Below are 23001 nucleotides of genomic sequence, written 5' to 3' on the forward strand. Positions count from 1 at the left end.
CACGGCGTCCTTTATTAGAGTTTTAGTGGACAGCTGGCGTTAAAAACCAGTCGTAAATATAATTAAAGGCGAGACATACTTCTTAATACCCCTTCATTAAGTTTGTGTGTTCGACTTTTTTGTTTATTTATTTAAAGTTTGTATTAACTGTGAAAACCTGCTGCACGTGTCAATGGCAAAACGCCCAAATCTACGGCGGAAATGGACGTTTTAGACACAAAACATTTTCCTTTCATGCAAATAGTATCATTCACTCTGATCGAATCTTTGCAAAAAGTCAAACGTCTTTGTGTATTGTGTATGAGAAATTACTGTACCATCCGTATTTTACGTTAGATCTTCAGAAATCGGTTGTTACGAAAATGTAGAAGTGTACAAAAGTATATGAAAAAGTGTAGCAAGCTTTGATGTATAGGGCATCAATAAAATTAGCTGGAGAATTAAGTAGAGCGCGGTAATCTCTGAAGTGGACACTAGACAGTGTTTATATATTTTTTACAGTCTTATCTTTGTTTCTTTGTAAAAACCGGATGATTTTTGACCTCACAGTGGATGTAGCGAAGCCATTTTTCGTTTAAAGTTACAGAGATTGCTCAAAGGAAATTGCGGATTTTTCCGGGTGGCGATATTTGGAAGAAAAGGCACAAAACCCAGACAACACTCAATTATCCAGCTTTTGCCGTTTGAAATGTGAGACGCTTAGATTATGTGTAATTTATTGCTTTGTTACATTTCCAAGCCTTTGAAGTCCTTAACCCAATGTTCGGACAACCTGTTTCACAATGCTACTGGTAATATGCAAGTTAGCATTGTGCAGGCTCTGCATGGATATAGGGCATAGTTATGAGTTTTTACCCAGGATCTTTCTGTTGCAAGCTGTTTTTGGCAGACATTGAGAACATTTATTTTGATTTATTGGTAGACGATAACAAAAACATAAAAGGTGGGTAAATCTTAGTCACTATCTTGTGTCTCAGATATGCTGTCTGCGTAAACTTTATTTATTGACTTAATACTAAGCAAATGTAGGTAATATGTGTTTTATTTCATGGCGTAATATTTGACAAATATTATGATATTGTCTGGTTGGCTTTTGTGTTTAAATCATTTGCGACAGAATGACGTTTCGGCAAACGTCATAACTTACAACTGCTTGAATTAAAAACATGTTTCAAATCAATTTTGAAATTACACGACACTTTTAAACCTTTAAAGCAGCAGTTGTCTTTGACAGTAAATACGTATTATCTCCAAAAAATCCAAGCTCTTTGGGTTATCGCCTAACAATTTTTTTTTGGTGGTTTAGTCACCTTTCTAACCTTTTGAAGATCGAACGTTTATGGAAATTGAGACGTTTCGGTTATTTTTAACACATGAACTGCTTTCGAAGAAAGTCATTCCTTGGTTCGAATTGTTAGAACAGATACCAGTAAAGTTAGTGTGATTTGTATTTGACCCCGAGTTAGCTCCGCTTTTCATTGTTTAACCTTGTATGGGGAGTCAAGGACGTTTTAAACTTGACTTGATCTTGATAAGGTATCAGCGCGGTCCGTGAGAGAAGTAAAGTATTCCTTCCAGAGGTTACATTTCCAGCTACTAGATCAACCTCACAGGTGGCGTAACCATTAAAAAAGCGATAGCGTATCGTAACAATCTTATCGAAACTTTTGAACTTTCCACGTAGTGTTATTACAACGACCGTGACCCGTGAGAGCTTTTTATAGAAATATGGAGCTCTAAAAACCACTAAATCTTTAAACAGTTATTATCTTGGGAATTTCGTTTGAATAGTGTATATATTGTGCTCTTGTTGACTCTTGGAAGGGTAAGTTTATTTTCTAACTTGTAGCACCTGCGCTGTTTTAAATGGCTCGTTTTGGTGGACTCAATTGGATTAATGTCTAGTGCTTGTAAAAATGTCGTGTGGATTGTTTTTATTAAGTTCCTATTTGTGATGTGAATAATGTCTGGATTCTGAAAGTATGGAAAAATGAGATACCTTCCTTTGCAGACAGATAGACCTAATAAATCATGTTTTTATTGTGAATCATAGAAATGAAATCGGGATCTGCGGAAATTATGACAACTCAGGTGGGGAGGGGGTTATACATCTTTTTAGGGATAATGGGATTGAGTGAGGCATTACTTTTTCTCTATAATGTCGTGTCAATTCAGACAGTTTTGAGGGTTTGAATCATCTACTAAACACGGCTTAACACATTAGCTAAATAGATGCTACAGAAATCTTGTTTTAAACAAATAACAACGGGCTTCTCTTATCAATTATTCTAAGCGTTGTTTATCCACTTTCTGTTTGGCTCGAATGCTTATAAATGAAACTAATGGAGTTGTTTGTTGACCAGTGACGCAGCTTACGACATTACTCTTATACCAGTGTTGGTTCGTTGTTTGTCAAAACACTATGTTACTTAATAGATTTTCGATCCCTTGCTTGAAGTTTGGCCTAATTTGTTGGTTACCTGGTCGGTCGCCTTCCTTCCTGACTCGATCCAGTTGAAACCCGTTTAAAAGGGCTCTTTGTTTGTCCAGTCACCTTTTGCTGCAAATCACATGAGTTGATTAAACTGGAGTTTGATCCTGTGGGAGGTAGATGCAGCTCTTAGTAAAAAGAAAATTCGGAAACTATATTATTTTGTTTAAACGCGCTGCTGCGCTTTCCAAATGTAATTTTATAGTAGAAAAAGTTTTATTAAAAGTATTATCTCGTTGAGAAAATACCATCTTGTGTAGGAGAAGGAAAATATTTTGTGTAGTTGCAGGTCAGTTTCTTTAAGTGTTATAATTTCTTTATATTTTGGATTATATCTATACCAACAAACGTTGGCGCTACATCCCTTCATGAAATGAGCAGAAATTTTCCTGTAGTAAATTTCTGCACAGTGTAACTCCCTATAAATCTTAACGCCGTCTATGACTATCGTATCTAGTGTGACGTTCTCGACCAATTGATTTCGTTTACCGAAGATTCTTGATATGGAGAAAATTTCGTGTTCTTGAAAGCAGTCGGAGTTCCACAAAGGAAGTGTGAGTGAGGTTACGTAGCAGTGATTCAATAAAAAAACACAGATAAACTTTATATAAAAGCTATGTCAACATCTCGTGATGAAAGGTCTTGGCTTGCACCGGAACCCCGGGCCTGGCTTTTCAAACTTTCGTCTTGTCGATGAAAACGTCATAGTACTATTTACTACCGTCAAGATGTTTATTGGCTCACTTAGTGTTCGCGCCGGTGGTCACGTGTTTCTGTGATTTAATGGCATCGTAAAATGAAATCCTTTGACCAGAGGGGTCGACATTGCCATTAGCTCGCTCTTTGAACCGGTCACCTAGACAAAAGCTGTATTGATAAGGTTTTACCTCCTCGAGCCTTGCATGACACGCGCCCTTCATTTAAAGTAATTAAGCAATTCTACGAGATTGCTTACATTGGTAGAATTTCAAAGAACATAGTAGGATGTAGCACTTTGTACAAAAAGAACACCTCACAATCTATTAACTCAAATTTTGTATCATTTTAAGGGTGCTAAAAGATTTTTTGGCTCACAGTAACTTATTTGACATTAAAGTACAGTATTGATTCCTGTCAGACCAAAGTATGGTTTGCCATGCAATGGAAACAGGACTCCACAGGCGCCCAATCCTCCGCTGAAAACTGCTATTTAGTTACATGACATTGATCATAGTCAATCGCCAGTTAGCCATAATTCATTTAGTGTTGTTTTGAACGGACAAAAGCTATTGACCTTGCTAGGCCTTACTTGAATTTTAACGTCACCTACAAACTGCTTATACCGATTATTAATAATTATATTATATCGATAATTATCGATCGATTTAGTTTTTAGTGAAGGTCAAGTCACAGATTTATTGTTAAATTCCAAACACTACCGTGGAGGTGGATTTTGCTGTTGGTCAGTCACTTCTATATGTTGTGCTGGAAATTATATGAGTCATGTACGGAAAGTACCACATCGTTTTACTGTGTTGTAGAAACGCTAAGCCCCACATATAAATTATTAATTAGTAACCATTGATGATTTCTGTTGTTGTCCTTCTTCTGATGACATTTAATATCGACCAGCGCCAGTGACTTTCGCGAGTGACTATGGCCAAATTAAAAAAGTTATCTGTTGAAAAGTTTTTTGTAAAAATTTTCTCGTGTTTAAGAGTAAAAAATATTTGCGGCGTTATTGATAATAAAGTGCACTAGCTGAGTCGGTTTAGGTTTAAATCACACCACATACGCAACTTTACAATAGTTTGTGTTTTTCCTGTCTTCTTCTTTGCCACTTTCTTTGCCCAAGGGAATATTTGACAGTCTTAATGTGAGGTGATCAAGAAAATCGGATTAAGCGATTAATTTGAGGTGCGCAAGACCAAATGTGCAAGACATTACTGTCAAAATGTATGCCACTCGTTTAGCACAAAATGTGTTCATCTAAAAAACTAATTCATCCTCTTTGAATGTGGCTCCACTAATAGAAATCACAGTTTTCTGCAGGTACGCAAATACGTAATATGACTTAGAGAAATATCGTATGTTGCTCATTCGTTTTTGCATGCTATTTATTCCATTGTCGACACTGCAGAATGTAGAATGTAGTCTTTAGTAATCAACAAAGAAAGTTCATCTTGAATTCACAACAACAAGAATTTCTCAGAAAATTTTCTGACTATCTTTGTGAAGAAAATTTATTTTCTAAGTGGCTTATAGTGCTTGTCATATTGCTCCATTCACTCTGGTGACACTTGCACGCAGCAGCCTATCAACATACGTCGATCGATCAGTCCGCCTTGACTGCTATAATCGCACCTTGTTACCGGTTTATGAATGACCACCTGGCAATTAGCACACGTGGTGACCACAGACAGGATCCACGTTAAATCACTAAAGAATCTCTTTTGTCACATTCTTGGGTGGCAAAAAAACGTGTTCAATTTGTCCTGGCCGTTCAACATTCTTTGCAAGATTTATCGGTAAACAACCAAAGTACCGGTACATTGAACAGCTTCAGCCCAAACTAAACAATGGAGCCAACTTTCATTTTATAGTTCTATATTAACAGTGACAAGATAAGAATGTGTTTAAGTCATTTTGCACATTGTGCTATATGCAAAAGCCGGAATAGGCTGACAAAACAAACAATACGGTCACTCGGTTAAAGCGTTTATACCTTGGCCTTGTCAAAGTCATGATTACCGATTGCTTGTGGCCCACCTTAGTGCAAAGTGTTTACAACGGTTTGAGTCAATGCAAATCGGCTTAGCTAAACGATGGCGTCCCGATGTAAACGCTGGGTCAGAAATCAGAAAGCTTCCTCACATCATTAAAAAGTCGGTTTTTATGGAAAAGGCGTGCAATGATGTGACATATCTCCATTTAGACGAACTATATGCGAGCTATTTATTTTAAATCGTTCGTCGCCGTTTTCAAGTATTGTTTGCTTAAAATTTTCGTCTTGATTTTAACCTGATATTTTGATAGAGATCAACTATGTCTATCTTGTTAACGTAACCCGTTCAATGTGATTCATCGTTTGCAAAAGAAGATGAATTCTGATCATGAGTGCCATTTATGCTGCAAGTCTTTTGCCAACAAGTTTATTTTTGTTCAGGCTTTTGATTGAGATCTAAACGTCGGTTGCATTATAACAGCAACAACTAGGCGAAGGTTGTTATAACAAGTCTAAGCCGGCGTAGCTTTCATCTAAGACCAAGTCTTAAGTTCAATTTGCTTGACAACAATCAAGCGATAATAATGACGACTGCTTATTGCACACTTTGCTTGTTGTTCGTTGAACTCTAACGTGAGAGTTGATTGAAAATTGAATATTATCGTTACTGTTAGATGTGGGTAACGGTGCAATATGAAAACAATTTTTGTACCCTTGACGATCATCAAAATAAAATAGAGCATATCGCTTTTTCATTTGTAGTAACTTATAGTAAAATAAAGAAGGCTGAAGCCCAATGGATTTGCTTTTCAGGTCAATCCATCAGACGATGACCGCCTTAGTCAAAACAGTAACGTCACGAAGCACTTACAGATGCAATAATGCAACCCAGGCAGCACTTTTTGCTCCTGAATTATTTGCAACAGCAAACGGCTTTATGCGCCTATACTATTGATTTCTTATTGGCTCGAACTGTTACGAGCACCAACGCAACACATTAAAATCGTCTTACTGTTTTAAGTTCAAGTGGGCGACGTAACGCAGCTTAAATGCATTTCTTCGTACCTAGTTGTTTGATGGCCTATGTTCTGTAAGTGTAACACTCGTGTATCTTGTCCTGAGCGAACTCGCTTGATCCGTTTTAGGCCAGGGTAAGTGAGTTTATGAAGGTGTTTGGACAGGAGGTTTCGTTTTGGAACAATATAAATGCAGTTTACTTGTCGTTAATTATTATTATTATCTCTTCGTGCAGCGATGCTAACGTGAGGTTACAGCGTGGTGCACGGCGGGACTGTTATTTTTGTTACATTTATTTTATCACTTTCGTTCTTGAAATTACGTGACGTCTGATTTCAATGACGTCAGTGGCAAAAGAATCTGCGGGCGACTTCCATCGCTAAAGGTCAAAGGGTAAGTGGATACAATCATAAAACAAGCTGAGTGTGATTTTTTGAAGTTAACAAAAAGTGTGGACTTTAGGGAGTGTCAAATGTATTACAAACTGTTCGCGACTGATTGCCGACTTGAAAGTCTACCAGTTGTTTACTTTTGTCAGTTTTGACGCTGTGCATAATGAGTAATCACAGTATAATCTCTCTAAATGAGCATTTCGTTTTTCACCAGAACAACTTCATATCACATTGGTACTGGCGTAATTACATTATAAGCTTGTGGCGTCTTGGACGTCATTCCTCAAATTATATGCCTAGCAATGACCTTGGTTGACAGCTACCTAGCAAATTGTCTGTATTGTTTGTTTCTATTAAGGCTATGGCAGAAAATGCAGACATATTTCGAATAAAAGTAGTGTGGCACTGGCAAATCTCCTGATTTTGTTCACTTGCTTGTTAAGCGTGTTCGTGTTCGCCGGTTTGTAGATACGGACCGTAGCTCCTAAGTGTTTGTGCAAAAAAGGTACCTCAATTTTTCTTCAGTTGCGTTCTTGAGCCGCGTTGCAGGGCATGTTTTTTGTCGGAACAATCATTCCATTAATCGAATGTATATAATTAATAAAGATAAAGTTTAGTTAAGTACACTTCCAATTACAGTATTACATTGCTGTAGCTTTGCCAGTGCTCACTTTTTTCATAGGCTGTTTGCAAACGTGTATCATACGTCATAATAGCCTTAAAGACGTACTTCATTGCGCCGAGTGATGCTTGTAACCTGTCTTGACCTTTTAGGGAAATCTTTATCAAAAACATTTCGAGTGCGATGTTTGTGTTGTGATAAAAGCCAGTAAAAGCAAAACTCGTAAAGCTACGATTACCTTTCGAGCACTGCTAAGAGAATTAACTATGTTGAAGTACTGTCTGGCTAGATTTCGAGTACAGTTATATGAAGTGCGATGCGGACAGGGATTACGGAAAAACCCAGAGTTCCTGGGATTGAAATATATTCGTGTTGAGCTAAGTTTGCAGTCAAATGGCAAATGGTTTCATGAAATTTAGTGTTTTCATGTCTTTGCGCGATAAAATTAGCTTAAAAACTCTTTGTTGACGTTGAGGCATTTTTATGGAAGTTTGTAGGCCTAGTAGTTCATTATTTCAGAGTGAGACGTAAAGCTAGGTACTGGAGTGATACAAGAAACAAAAAACTTTGGTCTCATAAGTTTTAGTTCTTTCATTGTTTGGAACGATTGAGTTTCAGCAACCGCAAGTGAAGGATTTGTGAATTTCTTGGTAGGTTGGTCTCACCAACATTCTGCTGCAAATAGCTTTTTACGAGCCATCGCTTTCATGCCCAAGCATTGTGAAAGTTTGTTTTCAGAGACGTCCTAGTTGGCTATTAATCATCATTGTACTTTCTCTTTGCGCAATTTTACATCAGATGACAGATGGGTGGTTCTAACTTGGATCAATAGTTGAGTCTACGGTGGGTCGAAATCAATTACCAGACTTAATTTGAAACGATTTTCTGCGGGCGCTTCAAGCTCAAAATCCGGCTAATTTGCAATAACTCGTGCGATGTTTCAATGTCTGGCTGGTGGGAATAGGGCTGTTTTTTATTGTTGCAAGGTTATGAAGTGGTCACCAACTCACCATAACGTTACATGCCAGTTTTTCTTAATACAACACGGTTATTTAAAAAAAACAGATTTTGAAAAATCTGCGCTCTTGTAACCAACACCTATAGAGAAGTGAATTGTGAACTCCGTCAATAGACTACTTTGATTGACACCCCATAAAAACTTTTTTCTCGTCACCAGAAAACGACCGAGCAGTTGGCGTACATCGTCTTTAGACGAGAAGGGACGACACCGACGCAAGGTAACACAAAAGTTCAGCTGAATTAAGATTGAGGGCGATTTTCAGTATGATGCGATTAGGGACTTAAAAGTCGTTTATTTTTTTCGTAGGATTCGCTTGAAATAAGCTATTAAAGGCTTATATTTTGCAGGACAATGATACGGCGTATTTTCGTTAACCCTATTTTGAGCCGTGAGATCTGCCACACATGGTGTACAGTATTGAGTGCAGTGCAACAACAGATTAAAATAGTCGTACACATGGCAAGCATGAGGCCGAGTAGAAAATATTTATTTCCGTTTGAAAGCACTTCACGGTAAAAGTTTGTACGAAAAATTTTGAACGACTTAACCAGTTTGTTAGGAGTATAGTAGTTTACTTCATATTTGGCTTGTGGTCATACCGAAAAGTATTATATCATAATAATTAAATGGGTAATCTGCTATTGAAGTATTATCTAATAACACGTTGTTAAGATGTATCTTGTGCATTGTGAGTTTTAAACTGGACGAGGACAATACATTTCATAACTTGGTGTGGACATATGCAATCGGTTATCACGCTACTAAACAGGTTCTTTAAAGTCATGTAGTACATGTTGTGTCTTACTGTGAGACCAGATGCCATGACATTGGTGTTTCAGTTATAATTTGACATTCGGTTTGCATTGTTTGGCATTTCGGGCATTTCGTCGTCTGTTTGATGAGATGTCTGGAATTTTTCTTGAAAAAGGGGTCTGGTTTTGCGGTCGTCATAAAACCCGATTGTTCTCGGCCCACTTAACTGTTGACCCCACAGTTTTGTGAGACAATCGCATGAAAGAAAACTTGTTTACCTCCCTGCGCTAAGGCTGTTCTTTGCCAGCAAACTATTTAGCACCTCGTGACGTCATTTTTCCATTGTTATTTATTTTGCAAGCACAGCCAAACAACTCGACTACGTCACAATTTGTAGATATTAAAACGACAAAATCGCTGTTGCTTTGTCTTGTGGAATGATGTACGCTAATCTGAAGGGTTTCAGATTTTGTTTGTGTTTTGGTGAAACCCAATGCCAGACTGCATCTGGGCTATAGAACCGTGACACTTTCAACCCCTTTGAGTAATTTTCCCAACTCTTCTTTTCTCTAATTTGTATGAAATGGGTAACCCATGCGCATGGCACGCAGTCAAAGTTGCCATGAGTAAGGACTTCAAGTTGTTTTCGTAATAATAAGATTAGAGAATACGCAAAGTGCTCGTTTAAAAACACAAAATACTTAATCGATACGAGGCGGTGCAAAATACAGAAATCAGTTCAGACAGTTGATAAACGTCTATGCTGATTTAGAATTAGATTGTAAGGTTTTTGCCAAGCTTGTTTGATATTTACCTCAATAAATTAGCTTCAGGCTGTTTGTAGTATTCAGAATGATTGCTTTTCGAGCTAATTTTCCTTTAATTTTCAGTGATTTGCTCATAAATTGGAGTGATTATGGACGACCGCTTCACGATGTTAAATCAAAAGTTTGCTATCGAGGCATCGCTTTGTTTGCTACAAAAACTTTCTGCACTTTCAAGCTACGCTTTGTAACGTAAATTGAACTTGAAGGCTGTCTGGACTTATAATAACTGGCTCCAGTACTCAGAAAAAAATGAGAAATAAGCTGAACTTTGCTTTTAAAATTTGGAAAATTAAACTCGATGGTGGTGTCTGTTACGTCTCATCAAGCAATTATGACGAAACAATATTTACTCGAAAACAAACTTCACGTGGTCGTTATGTTAATAAACAAACAAGTCCCGTCTGAACGCAAAAATTAGGCTAAATTAAACACGATTCGCATGACAGCCGAAACCAACGTTTCAAGTAAAACTCTTGTCGAAGTGACTGAAATTTACCTTAGATTATTTTTAAACAGGATTTCTGATATGGTTGATTGACAAAATTGATATATTTTAACGTTTTTGGCACCATTATACCAAAACCCACCGTGCTATAAACTAAATCTCTAGAACCAGGAACTACTCCAATTACCGTGATATGGTGCTATCCGCAATGAACTAGGTCAATACGTTCTTTCGTAATAGAACCACAGATTTATTATACGGAGAAATTAGCAGGACATGGATTAAAGAGGATTTCGTTTTCCTAATAGGGTATTGCGGGATAAATTTCGTTCTTGATATTGAAGCGGAAAGACGCGTTATATCAGGTCGATACTCGCCTTGTGGGGAAAAAGCTCAGTGAAGATATTTCAGCCGGTGTCGTTTAGTATGCCTAAAACTAATTAAGCAAATGAACCATCGTTCAGCGTACGCGTTGCCTTCAGCATTTGTTTCTGCTGTGCTTGACTTTGAGAAGCGAAGTGTATTTATATATATTTTTTTAATCAGGCTTTGCTTAAGAGTTAGACCACCGTAGAGCTTACAGCTAAGTCAGCGATCAAACCCAAATAAATTTTCAGGTGTTCAAGCAGACTTTCACGTAATGTCGTTAAGGAAGTCTGTCTAAGTCAGCTATTACACCATCTAAAGGCTTCAGCTTAAAGCAATTACGAAGATGAGCTTCGACCATAAACAGGTAGTTTTGTGTCAACAGATAAATCAATCAGTTTCTTAACTATAGCCAGCCTACATCGCTTTTTTGTGGTTTGATTCATCACCGTGTTCTATTTCCATGCAAAGACAATGATACAAACTAGTTTGAGAAAATCCTAATGGATAACAGCTGACTCACTCATTTGATTAGGTTCTTTGGACAGTCCTCGAGATACTATCGATTAAAAGTGGTGGTTTTTCTCATCTTTTTCGAGCTAACAGCTAGTTGTTACAGATTTAGACATTAAACGTTGTTCCAGCACACGTAGCAAACTAAACAGGTGACAGGATAGAACGTTCAGGTTTCGTGATAGATTGAAGTAAAAGGAATGCGGCCATAACGTAGCCAATGGCACAGTCCTATAGTTGCTACGGGGCATTTACAGTAGCTTAGTAAACTCTCTGTAATTCAATGTGTTGTCAATGTTACACAGAAAGTGACAAAATATCGTTGGAAAAGCTATATGCTATTACGAGAAGAGCAATACTGAATAAGTACTACACTGTGGAAAAATTTACGTTACGTAAACACAACATGTTTGCGGACGCAAACGACAAATTGGTTAAGTTAACATTACATGAGAATGTGGATATATTACACCAACTTCCAGATTACTAAAGATTCAAAACAATAACGTTACTTGAGCTAATTGTTAAAGTGTTCCCTCGTCTGTACAGTTCCGAGCCATTGTGTACTATTTTGTTAAGCTCCGCACGCGAGCGAGAACGTAAAAAAGCAATCGGTCTCAAAATTCACATCTGTTTTATTATGGAGCGCAGATAACGATTGAAACAACTCTTACTTTCTCACGATGGCCGTCTTTTATGAGACACCATGCGAGGGCAGTTCTGTTGTTGTTTGTAGGTGCTCAACAAGAGCGTGTCGGGTGAGGTATCGCTCGTCTGTTTATGTAACTTGATACTAAGATTAGGGACCGGTTCAAACGAGCGTGGAATATTAATAAATGAACGAACGTGTAAATGTAGTTGGTGAAGTGATAGGCGGAAACTGTATTTTGGTTTAAAATTACCGTGGCTGAAACGGGGATTGTATTGGGTTGCCGATATTTAAGTCTTTTTAACAATCAGATAGGCTATGTTTGTAAAATCACATAGATGTAGAAAATAACAATAAATAGCCGATTATTGACACAAAACGCTTATTTGTTCAGACAAGAGCTCATTTATAAGCAGCTATAAGTGCGGAAGCTCCGTTTAAGAAAAGATGGATAGACCTGGTGGGGAAAATGAGCTGGATAAATTAAGGAAAACCATCGAGGAATTTCGTGCCAAGGCTGAAAGAAATGGAATGTCTTGCACCCAAGCAGGGCCGGGAAATGTTTTTGTGGAGTCAAAAAGTGCCAACGCTACCCCTGAAATGGGTTATCCCTCGTCAGACCCTGGACATTGGGGAACCCAGTCGGCTTACTCAGCCCCCGCTTTAACTCAAGGAAGGCATTATGGTAAATTAAGTCATGTTATTGATTCAGAAATGAGTTTAAATTAGAAAGGAGCTTAGTTACGCTAAATGAAAACCGTTGCTATATCGGAAAGTAGACAATATAATGTATTTACTTAGTTAAACTGTTAGAAATGGGCCCATTTAAAGAGTCCATTATAAAGTAAATGATCATTCGAAGTCTCTTGTGCGCAATAAAACCCTTCATTAGACCGTCGAAATATTTTATAGCGTTTGTTCCACAGATACATTATCTCCAAACTCTACTATCGGAAAACGGGTTTCATCCGGAAGTCTATCAAGCATGAGTTCACACGCAAGCCATTCAAGCGTTTCATCGGCGTCATCGGGCAGCAGCGCCGATAGTGAGCAAAGACACATGAAAAAGAAGCGATGGGTATGCGGAAGAGTGTCTGTTCTGACGTAGCTTTGCCAGCGGTTGCATCAAGCGTTTGAATGTGTAGACTTTTGCAAGCCTGACTACGTTTTGCCTCGCCTTAAAATTCATGTTTTGTGGCCAACTTAGCATCGCATAGCACGACATTTAAAAGGATTTTATATTTTCATTTTGTGGTTGTATCAAAGCTAAAAAATTTCAACCGCCATAATTGCTGACTGAACTCGACATTTACATGTTGACAGTAATCCCTTCAACTGATTACAAAGCTAATATTGTTTGTGTTGAATAAGCAAAGATGGTATTATGGTTTGACTTAGCATTTGGACGTCACGTCTTTACTTTCTCATAGCTCCCACTCAAGTCCGCGTTTTCAAGAGGAAGTAAGACTTCACAGTCAAGTGATCATCACGAATTTCTAGATGCTGATGACTCCGGATGCCTTCTTTCTCCTACGTCATCAAGACGTGAATTTCACCACAACTCCAGGTGAGTTACTGTAGGTTATAATAGCAACCTCAACTTGTTTGCAATTCTAGGATGAATGGCGAATGTGCATGACCATGTGTAGTTTGTATAATTATACACGTTTCCATAACTACTTTTAACGAATGTCGTTTTCTCATTAGTTTTTATTCCGAACAAAGTATGTACGTGATTATGTATAACTTTTGGTGGACATAACGTTGTTTTCACACGATCATACCAGCAATAAACCTGTCTCATGTAAGCTATAAATACCTCCCAGATATTTGCGGACACTAGACGTTACTGGACAGGGGGCGTCGCTAATACGAAATTATAGTCTCTGTTTCAAATTAAATTTGTAAATCCTGATCGAAGACCAGCATTTTTGCCCAATGGATTGTGAAATAACATTAACTAACTACGTATCTATCATAATGATCAATTTACTGTTGCTAAGGTAAACTTCAATATTTTCTTGCCATGCCTACTATGCGAAGAATGCGAAGTTATATTGCAGCGGATTTTCATTTATGATATTACATTTATTGCGGAGTGTAATTGTTAATCTCCGTGTTTTCTTGTTTACCACCGATCATAAACATGTTCAGTGTTCAGCAATGAGCTGTTAGTGAATGGCGCATTTATATTTACAGTGTTAGCAGTTTTGAGGGCGCGCCAATTGACCATCAAGCTTACAACGAAATCTTACAAATCCTTCAAGAGAAAGAAAGGAAATTGACGGATGTGAGATTGGAAGCACTGACGTCACAACATCATTTACATCAGCTTCAAGATCAAATTGCTCAGATGCAGGTGGGTAACTTTTGAAGTTTAAGACTTTTTGTAAGTTATTCCTGCATGATTTGTATTACCATTTTTACATTTCAGCACGAAATGCAGCTATTGCGTTTGGAAAACGAGCGACTACAAGCTTGTAACGGAAATTACGTCCAACCAACTTCCGTTTCTGCGCACAAGCTAAGTCTGGACCTTCCTTCTATTTCACCATTTGCGATATCTTCCGAATTAGAGTTAGATGCTTCCCCGAATTCACTTAAATCGTTTGACACAGGAGTGTCGGGTCTAGGTAAGACAACGAATTGTTCGAAGATGATTGAGTCACATTGTTTCTTAGCGAGTTTGAAACTGACGATTTTTTCTTTGGATGAAACTTTTAGATACTTTTAAATTTTACAAAGCGTTTGACAAAAAAGTTTCCCCTGCAGACTGCTGCAATTTGCACCGCCTGGTTTCGCCAGGGAGCGAGGACGAGGGCTTGCAAATCCGCTTTCTTGTCACCTCACCAAGCCCCCCGAGTTCCCCAACACAGCAGCACAATCCGGAAGATATTTTGATCGGCTCGCTTCCGGTTTCTCGCAAGTCATCGTGGGAAGGTCTCGATAGAATGGTCAGCGACCTGTTTACGGTAAGTGGCTAATCGAATTAAGCCACATTGCATCTTTTTATCGTAGATAATTTGTCCTACATTAAAAATGTTCTCGTTTTTTTAGTTTGTCAACTTTATAACAATGTTATTGCGACTACATGTTTATGTAAAGAAAATAGCCTGCACTTATCCCACCTAACTTTACTACAGCCCACCGGTTGTATGACATATTATAATACAGTATTGATCATTTCATTTACACAGGAATATTGCCGATGCGTCGATGGCGACAGTCGACTTGGATTGACGTCATCAAGCATTGCGTTTTACAAAGTGGGGGAACAAACCAGGGTGTCCGGGAGCCAACCGCCAGACCTTCTACCTTGTGCATATATTGTGGGCAACGTTGATTCAGTGGCGATATCCTTGAGAGGTAAACAAATGGCGGAAACTGTGTGTTATGATAACAGTTTTTGGATAAAGTAATCAATTTATAGCGTTATCTTTGCTGTAACTTCTACAAATAACATTACCTTGTTTGAGTATTCACGCATGACCTTTTAAGCGAAAAGATTTAAAATTCTCTCAACATCGACGTGAAAACAAATTTTTCCGTAGATGCAACCTGTGGTTCGGTGGATCTGCTTGCATTTAAAACTCTCATTCCGAAAGACATTTTGCTTCGATACGTGAACAGCGTTTTACAGAAAAAGAAAATTATCCTACATGGGCCATCGGGGACGGGGAAAAGCTTTCTATCGTACAGGTATGTACCATGCTTACGTAGACCTGTCTATCTAGCCTACCAATAGCGATCACAAAATGTTTCAGTCTCAAATGATGCGATGGTGTTAAGTCCTAAATACAACCTAGAAAAATAGGTCGGTTTTATTGACAGATGAGAATGACATGAGATACACAATAATGTTGTTTTTTAGTTTGGCCTATCATTTTCTGTCGCGTGATAGAAAATCAATCAAAAAACAAGGCGGGTTGTACGTCCATGACGTGAAGCAAAAAGGAAAAGAGGTAAAAAATAGAAAAACGTAACTCGTTCCGCACAACAACAACAAAACCTAATTGAGTGTTTGCTGAAGCGACAATCTCTTATCTTTCTTTTACAGGATCTCAAGACTTACATCAAAGATTTATCACAGAAATATAAAAATCCAGTTCCGGGCCTAACCCCACCAAGTGTGATCATTGTTGAAAACTGCCAAGCTCTGAAGTCATTTAATGAAACTTTCGCTCCGTTGTCGGAATTGCCGCAAGATGCAAAGTCACCATACGTCATAGGTAAGTGGGACATGGGCATTGAACAAAACTTCAACAACTTCCAAAGACTATGCTTTTGCAAACCTTTATTTGTTGAAGCATATTCTCGTAAAAATCAGCAACATTACAATGAAGCGTTCTGGATAGAATAGTTTTTATGTACCTTTGCGTGTAAATTTGTTTTTGTATACAATTGTAATTTCTGCATTCTTGTGGTTAAGTAAGGTTGCGTCAAGACATTGTAAGTCCAATAATGTTCTCTATATTGCGTTCCACAGCTACAATGCTACAAGGGAAAGCCCACACCGACGAAGAGTCACGAAAGCACTTTTCCTGGATTACATGTAGTAACAATAGCATGCATGTTCGGGATTACCTGTCGAGATGTTTAAGGTGATTCAAATATTGATATCTTCGCAGTCTCACTCTTACTCTTAGCTACCTTCGTTAGCTACTCTCTGTAGAAGTTTTGTAAACATTTCTTTCGAAGCTATTATAAAAATTTTATCGTATGAAAGCTGCCGGTAATGTGTCCTGTCTTATTTAGCCCTAAGTTGCCGTTATGCGTTACAACGCTTATTTGCGCTTTTAACAGACGATCTGTGGTCGAAAATGAAATCAAAAACAATCAAACGTCAGAAGACGAATTTCAGAATATGTTGCGTGTGATCACGTGGTTGCCGCTCTGTTGGCATCACGTCAACCGCTGCCTTGAAGGGCAGAGTGCTGGTGACGTCACTATTGGTACGTATAAACGGTAATACGCGCATTGATCTCAGTACTGGTCCAGCTCCCCATCTTTATCCCATCTAACCGATTCGGAATTTCTCTATTCTCTGTTAAGGTGTTAATACTTTGTAAAATATTACAACCTTACAAAGCTTGTATTAAAACTTAAAAACCCTTGCGAAGTTCATATGTCCTATATAATCAACGTTCTTTATGATGTGTTTAATAATTTGCAGGTCCACGGGTCTTCGCTTCGTGTCCAACGAACTTTTACGCCTCCTGTTCCTGGTTCGTACAAGTTTGGAACCACGTCATCGCGCCTTACGTCATTGCTGCCATCAGGCGGATCCGCCAATCGCAGTCGAAAAAAGATGGCGACGACTCAAACCCGAAATGGACAGACCCGACACAATGGGTTATGGAAAGGTATGGCTTGTGTTATGTTACTTAGATGCATTGAAGTGCCGGTACGTAACTCAAGTGGACTTAAAACTTAGTGAAAGCTGAAATCAAGAGGCATAGAGCACTAAAAAGCGCCAGTTTATTGATGTCTTTTATAATGCAGTGAAATTCAAAAATTGATTCCAGGCAGAAATTTCTCAAAATTCGCGCGTACATTTAGCATAACTTCTATACCGGAGCCCCAAAAGTCAGACTAAAATTTTTTGTCAAAAATAATAATCATTTGAGCAATTTACGCGGACATTTTTACCCCATTCTCCATGCCACCTGGAAAATTTAGCACCAACACCTAGCCTTTGGTTGGTATAACTGAAGTTCTTAAATGATTTGAAATTTTATGACGTAGAAAAGACATCAGACGTTGAAAACCTTTATTGCCGTAATTGGGTTTCACGCCCCCGAAACCGTGTCTGTTTGATTTTTACAGGCCTTCTAGTAACCACTTACAGCTAAATACGTTTACAACAAACAGTAGTAAACTATATAATGTTTACGTATCTTAGTAGGCCTACGTTGTTTAGTTCGGTAATATAACCGCTTTATATCTAATCAGCTTTCCATGGAATGTGAGCGACATGGGATGCGACCACACTCTACGTCTCAAGCACATCACAAGCGATGAGCTCGACTGCCCGCCGGTACCACCTAGGACAGACCAGCCACCTAGCAGGAACCAGATACCCAAGGAGCCGCCGAGACCGAATTACCCAAGTCACACGATGACGATGAACAACCCTAATTCCATAGACACCTGTGTGATCGGGCACACCTCGAGTGCTTCCGTGAAACGACAAAACTCGAAGAAGTGCGTCAAAGAGATTCGGGATCCTCCAGTGCCCCCTATGGAGCTGATGGGGATTCGTGATCAAGGAAGTACAGTTTGGCACAGACACAACAGTCCCATGGCGTCACCCACAAAGACAGTCATACACGCCGGTGTCGGCAGTAACATTCACTGATGGGGCCGTTTCGTTGTTTTCTTCAACTCATTGTTTCTTCTTTTATGACGTTACATTGCGTTTATGAGTTAATTCCTTTATGTTTTTTGAAGCGCTTTTGCAAATGTCTAGTTTTTAAGGATAAGTATAATGAAAATCGTTGCAAAGATAGATCGTACTATGTTGTTATTCGCTGCTTGGTGATTGTAATTGTAAGCGTGTCTCTACGACGAAAGCTTGCTTTACCACGAATAATAAATAGAATTTAAAAGAGAGCTGGTTATACAAGAGTATTATTTTTTTTAGTCAAAGTATTGTGGAGTAAACCGTCAAGACAGAAAAAGTTTGATCTTCTTGACTAAAAAATCCACAGATCATAGTTGTCTTTAATTGTTCCGTCAACTTTATGACCAACCCCGTCAACCAACCGATTACTGGACGTTCTGATCCAGACGAGGAAAACAAGCTCGTCTTGTCTTCGACTGCAGTGGAAGTCGAAAGCCGGCATATCATGATCATCCTGATCCGTTTCAAGATTCTGAATGTCGATTTTGACGCATTTCCTTCTTCTGCAAACGAACGGCATCGCGGTGTTTCTTCTTGTAATCCTGTAAAAGAAAAAGTGTTTGAGTTCGATGCAAGCGACAAAGCTTGGGAGCTCCACTTATTAATATAAAAAAATACTTAACAAAAGCTGCACATAACGCAATAACTCTTCTCCAACCGACAATGAAGGTTTGAAATAGAACTACAGAAAAGTGACCAACTTACAGCTTTGAGTGAGTCCTTAACCGCGAGCCACTCCTGACGAATTTGATCTGAAGATTTATTGGAACAAAATATCTTTGGTGCATCAGTAAAAATGGAATCGTTTTCAGAAAACAAGAAATATCTTTCCATCTTCGGCATTTCTTCATTTACAACTTGTGCTTCTGAAAAATGTGAAAGAGAAGCTCAACACTAGAACAGATGAAACTCAACCGTTATACAGAGGATCTGTAACTTTTTGTTGTGTCTAATCGCTTGAAAGTCTTTGTCAAATGATTGACGCTTTCATTTATACTCCTATCTATTTAGTGCCAAACAATCGCATAAATACAAAGAAGATAAGTCGTACCTGTGCTCATCGAATTTTTCATCATATTCTCGTCTTCTGTGTCACTGGAAGAACTATCAGTGCTGTCATGAGCGAATAACTTTTGCTGAAATTTCTTTGGACCCAATTTTTTTCCTAAAGGAATTTAAGAAAAAAATACAACCACCTAAGTTGGATAAAAATGTCCAAACGAAACTTTTATCCGTTAGTTTGTGTCTTACCTAATTCTGTCACTTTATAATCCTCTATTTCATCAGTTTCCATCATTTCCACTTCATCAGGAGCCCTCCCAAACATATTTAACAAAGAGAAAGATTTGTTCTCGGCTTCATTTCCAGAATTAACATTCTACAAATGAGAAAAAGCTCACTTTTTCGAAATCATTTTAGGAATCATTTAATGCATGTGTTACATGGATCCCTTGGAATAGCCCCAACTTGCATTACAGGCTACTCAGTAATAAACTTTTAATTTTAAAAATAAATCATAATCAGGTTTATAATAACAACTTTACAACTGGAACAGTTAAAAAGAGTCACCACACAACAAATCACGCCAATGTAATTATGCGCGGCTACAATGTTGTGGCTACCGTGCCACAACGAATGTACCATTGCTTATACAATTGGACATTCCTAGTAAACAAAAACTGTGGTCACTGGTCTGTATCCCATAAAACTATTTGCCAGTATAATGCAACTTGTGATTAATTAAGTAATTGTGAAAAGAAAATTGCAATTTAAATTAGTAAGTGGTCACCTGATCATTATCACTTGCTTTTCCAAATGCACTTTTGAGATCGTTGTTGCTTATCTCATAAAAACGGTCTTTTTCAACTTCTGGCACAATTACTTCAGTTTTCTTTTTCTTCTTCTTCTTAGACTTTGACGCTTCTCTATAAAAGGCAAATACAAAAATATTCATGTATTTATAGGCCATATTTTTCTATTACACAACTTGTCAAGACATTTACTTTTGATCACTGCATTGTAATTGAATTTTTATTCACATAATTATATTACACAGAATGACAAAAGGTAAAGTTGATTATCACATAATGTTGTTTTAAAACTGTCACTTAAAACAAATAAAAACACGATAAAAATGTTCTATTCTAAATTTTACGTCAGTCTATCGTGTATTTTCAAAGAAAACAACATTCAAGTATAATTGATCAAGTTTGTTTGTTCCTGGAGGACAAACAATAGCTGAAAATGTAAATATCTAACACTTAATAATGATCAAGAAGACAGGTGCTGTATCTTTTAAAATATCAAACTTGTGACAGGTGGTAAAGCACTGACAAGCTAAACTTACTCTTTGACTTGAATTTCCATGTCAGTGTGCCCCTGTTTTGTTGGGTCATATCTTTTCACGGTTGGGTCAAGGAAATGGGAAGCTTTACGCTTGGATGACTTTACAGTGGTTGGGCCAACAACTTCCCGAAGAATAGACAAGTTTCTTCTCATCTCTGGTTAATTAAAAAGAAACATTTGAATAATTTTGGAGCAAACAAACAAACTATAAACATAAAACATATCTTAATCAATATAGGGATAGTTTTGTGCTTCCCGATTTAACTTATTAACTTAAACAATTGAAAATAGTTTAAACAGATTCTTACCATCTGTTGAATCCTGATAAGCAATCTGCTGGTTAAGATTTCCACCGTCGTCATTTTCACCCTCACTGCTGCTCTCAGCAAACCTTTCATCGATCTTAAACCTTTCATCCATCCCCACTCTTTAAGAAAAGTGTTAAAAAACAACATGTGTTAGAAATATGAAATGCAAGGTTTACAGTTATTTTCCAGTAATTATTTTGTTGTCATTTTTCATGCTATTTCCCAACTAATACCCTAGGCATAAAAAATTATATAAACATGGTGGGAGAAAGGTACCTTGCCTGTAATTCCAACAACTTTTTACCAAACTTTCCTTCAAACTGGGGCTTAAGAACAAATTCTTCCTCTTCATCCATATCACTTCCCAATCCCAACACATCATGAGAGACCTGTGTATAGAAAAGTTATTAAACCATAATAAAATCTTTACAAGTCCTCCTAAAGGATGGCAAATTAGTACCTTTCCATTTGACCTGGGTTCATCGTGCTTGCTTACTTGGTCGTCTTCATCGCTGCTGTCAAATTTTATGTGCTGCTTAGTAGGAGTGTCCTTTAGAAAACAATGACACATAACAATATAAATACAGGCGTGGCATAAAGCATCACATGAAAAATACCAAACAGAATATATAAGCTAAACAAAAAATTAAAATGGGTGAGCTAGGGTTGGAGTAATTGATAAAAGTTTTTATCAGTATATTATGTGATTCTTTTTTGGATCTGAATTCATTTATTTCAATTCATTTTGGACTTACGTAGCTGTGTTCATAAATATTATTTATATGTGACTAGTGGTGTCAACTCCCAAAAGAAACAAAAACCTCACATTCCGAAGTTTAAAATTTGGGTGGCCACTGGTCACCAAGTACCACTGCTGATCAAAACGGTATTTTATTGAGGAAAAAGCAACGTCCATGATTATTTAAACATTTCTTGACACAACTTTACTTACAAGATTTTTAAGTGCATTCTGGATCAGAAGCTTAGATTTGCTTGCTTGTTCATTTCGTTGTCTGAGTGACTCCAAGCGTGCTTCATTTGATTTCTGGTGTTTATCTTTGCTTTTCATGTTTTTAAATACAGATATTAATGACAATGTGTGAAAAAACTACTAATAAGTTACTAAAAACAAACTTTGCTGATAAAAACTTGTTAAAACAAATAAACTCAAAAGTACATCTCAAAAGAAACACTCCAAATGTACATGTAGTTCATGATTATCATACTTATATATTTTTTTTCATATCATGAGAATATGCTTACAATAAAGAAATTGGCATTTTGCATAAGAGTTTGAGAGTTCACATGAGATTTCATTATCATAGAAAAGTCATAAAACTGTCGATGTGCAGAATGGGGGCAAGCAAAAGCGACGTACCAAGCAATGAGTCCATATGTCAGGGCTGAGGGTTGACATTTTTTATCTATAAGCCAACATATTCAAACACCAGAAAGGTTGATGTACAGTTTTAAAGCGTGTCCGTTTTCGATGAGAAATCGTGCAAACAAAAATACAAAGCTTGGTGTGAGCCTGGTTTTGACTTTTTGTTTATTTATTATAACTTCACATTCAAACATGCTAATTTGCTTTGTTTGTTAAGTTGTTATATATTGGCATGAATATGTAAAAGTTTGGCGTGAGCACGAGTCTCATTAATGTGCCAGACTAGAAAGCAGTTTTCAAAGAGAAATCGTGTGTGTGCAAAGACGCCAATTTTAGTGTAATAACGTGCACCGAAACCTCAATTCTTTGTTTATTTCTTATAAATTGGGGTTCATACAACCAGCTAAGTTTGGTACGCATGTTGATGAATCTCATACATACAGCTGCCACACTTTCCATTATGGTCAATGTTCACATCAAACCTTTTTGCATTTAGACTACACCAACTTATATTAAGTAAGCAAATTTAGTTGTTTGCATGCTAATTTAAAAACAAAAATTCGGGCTTCCCGAGCTTAGGGTCGCCAAAATTAGTGTCTCTGATTAATCTTTTTTTTTCAAAAACTGCTCTATCGTCCAGTCTGACCAAGTGATCACTAAATTATCGCATCGTCTAATATGACATCAGCAAAATTTTTGACAGTAGGCAGTAGCTAAGGCTAAATCACGTCACACAGCCCTCTGGATACATTCCACATGA

The 23001-nt window shown here is 37.7% G+C and overlaps 2 protein-coding genes across 4 annotated transcripts; one reads left to right on the forward strand and one right to left on the reverse strand.

Moving 5' to 3' along the window:
* The first annotated feature begins 671 nt into the window (after positions 1-671).
* Positions 672-18412, forward strand: LOC143469875 (neuron navigator 3-like). Of its 3 annotated transcripts, none has more exons than XM_076967744.1 (15): positions 672-690; positions 12195-12485; positions 12727-12878; positions 13231-13367; positions 14000-14159; positions 14235-14433; positions 14573-14772; positions 14998-15166; positions 15352-15499; positions 15672-15762; positions 15858-16029; positions 16287-16401; positions 16604-16752; positions 16974-17163; positions 17753-18412. In XM_076967744.1, exons 2-15 carry the CDS (start codon positions 12248-12250, stop codon positions 18156-18158), a joined length of 2526 nt encoding a protein of 841 aa, XP_076823859.1. In that variant the 5' UTR covers positions 672-690; positions 12195-12247; the 3' UTR covers positions 18159-18412. The 3 variants fall into 3 exon arrangements, with proteins under 3 accessions (XP_076823859.1, XP_076823858.1, XP_076823857.1); XM_076967743.1 differs by lacking the exon at positions 672-690 and adding an exon at positions 3027-3045; XM_076967742.1 differs by lacking the exon at positions 672-690 and adding an exon at positions 6446-6605.
* On the reverse strand, positions 18403-22559 carry LOC143469877 (nucleolar protein 8-like). The gene is made up of 10 exons (XM_076967746.1): positions 21810-22559; positions 21318-21407; positions 21134-21246; positions 20858-20976; positions 20551-20704; positions 19993-20128; positions 19455-19581; positions 19255-19368; positions 18909-19069; positions 18403-18745 (listed from the first exon to the last, which is right to left on the reverse strand). The coding sequence occupies exons 1-10, from the start codon at positions 21924-21926 to the stop codon at positions 18668-18670; spliced, it is 1209 nt and encodes a 402-aa protein (XP_076823861.1). The 5' UTR covers positions 21927-22559; the 3' UTR covers positions 18403-18667.
* Positions 22560-23001: the final 442 nt, after the last annotated feature.

Source organism: Clavelina lepadiformis, chromosome 8 (genome assembly GCF_947623445.1).
Source record: "Clavelina lepadiformis chromosome 8, kaClaLepa1.1, whole genome shotgun sequence".
In the NCBI taxonomy this organism is placed as follows: Eukaryota; Metazoa; Chordata; class Ascidiacea; order Aplousobranchia; family Clavelinidae; genus Clavelina; species Clavelina lepadiformis.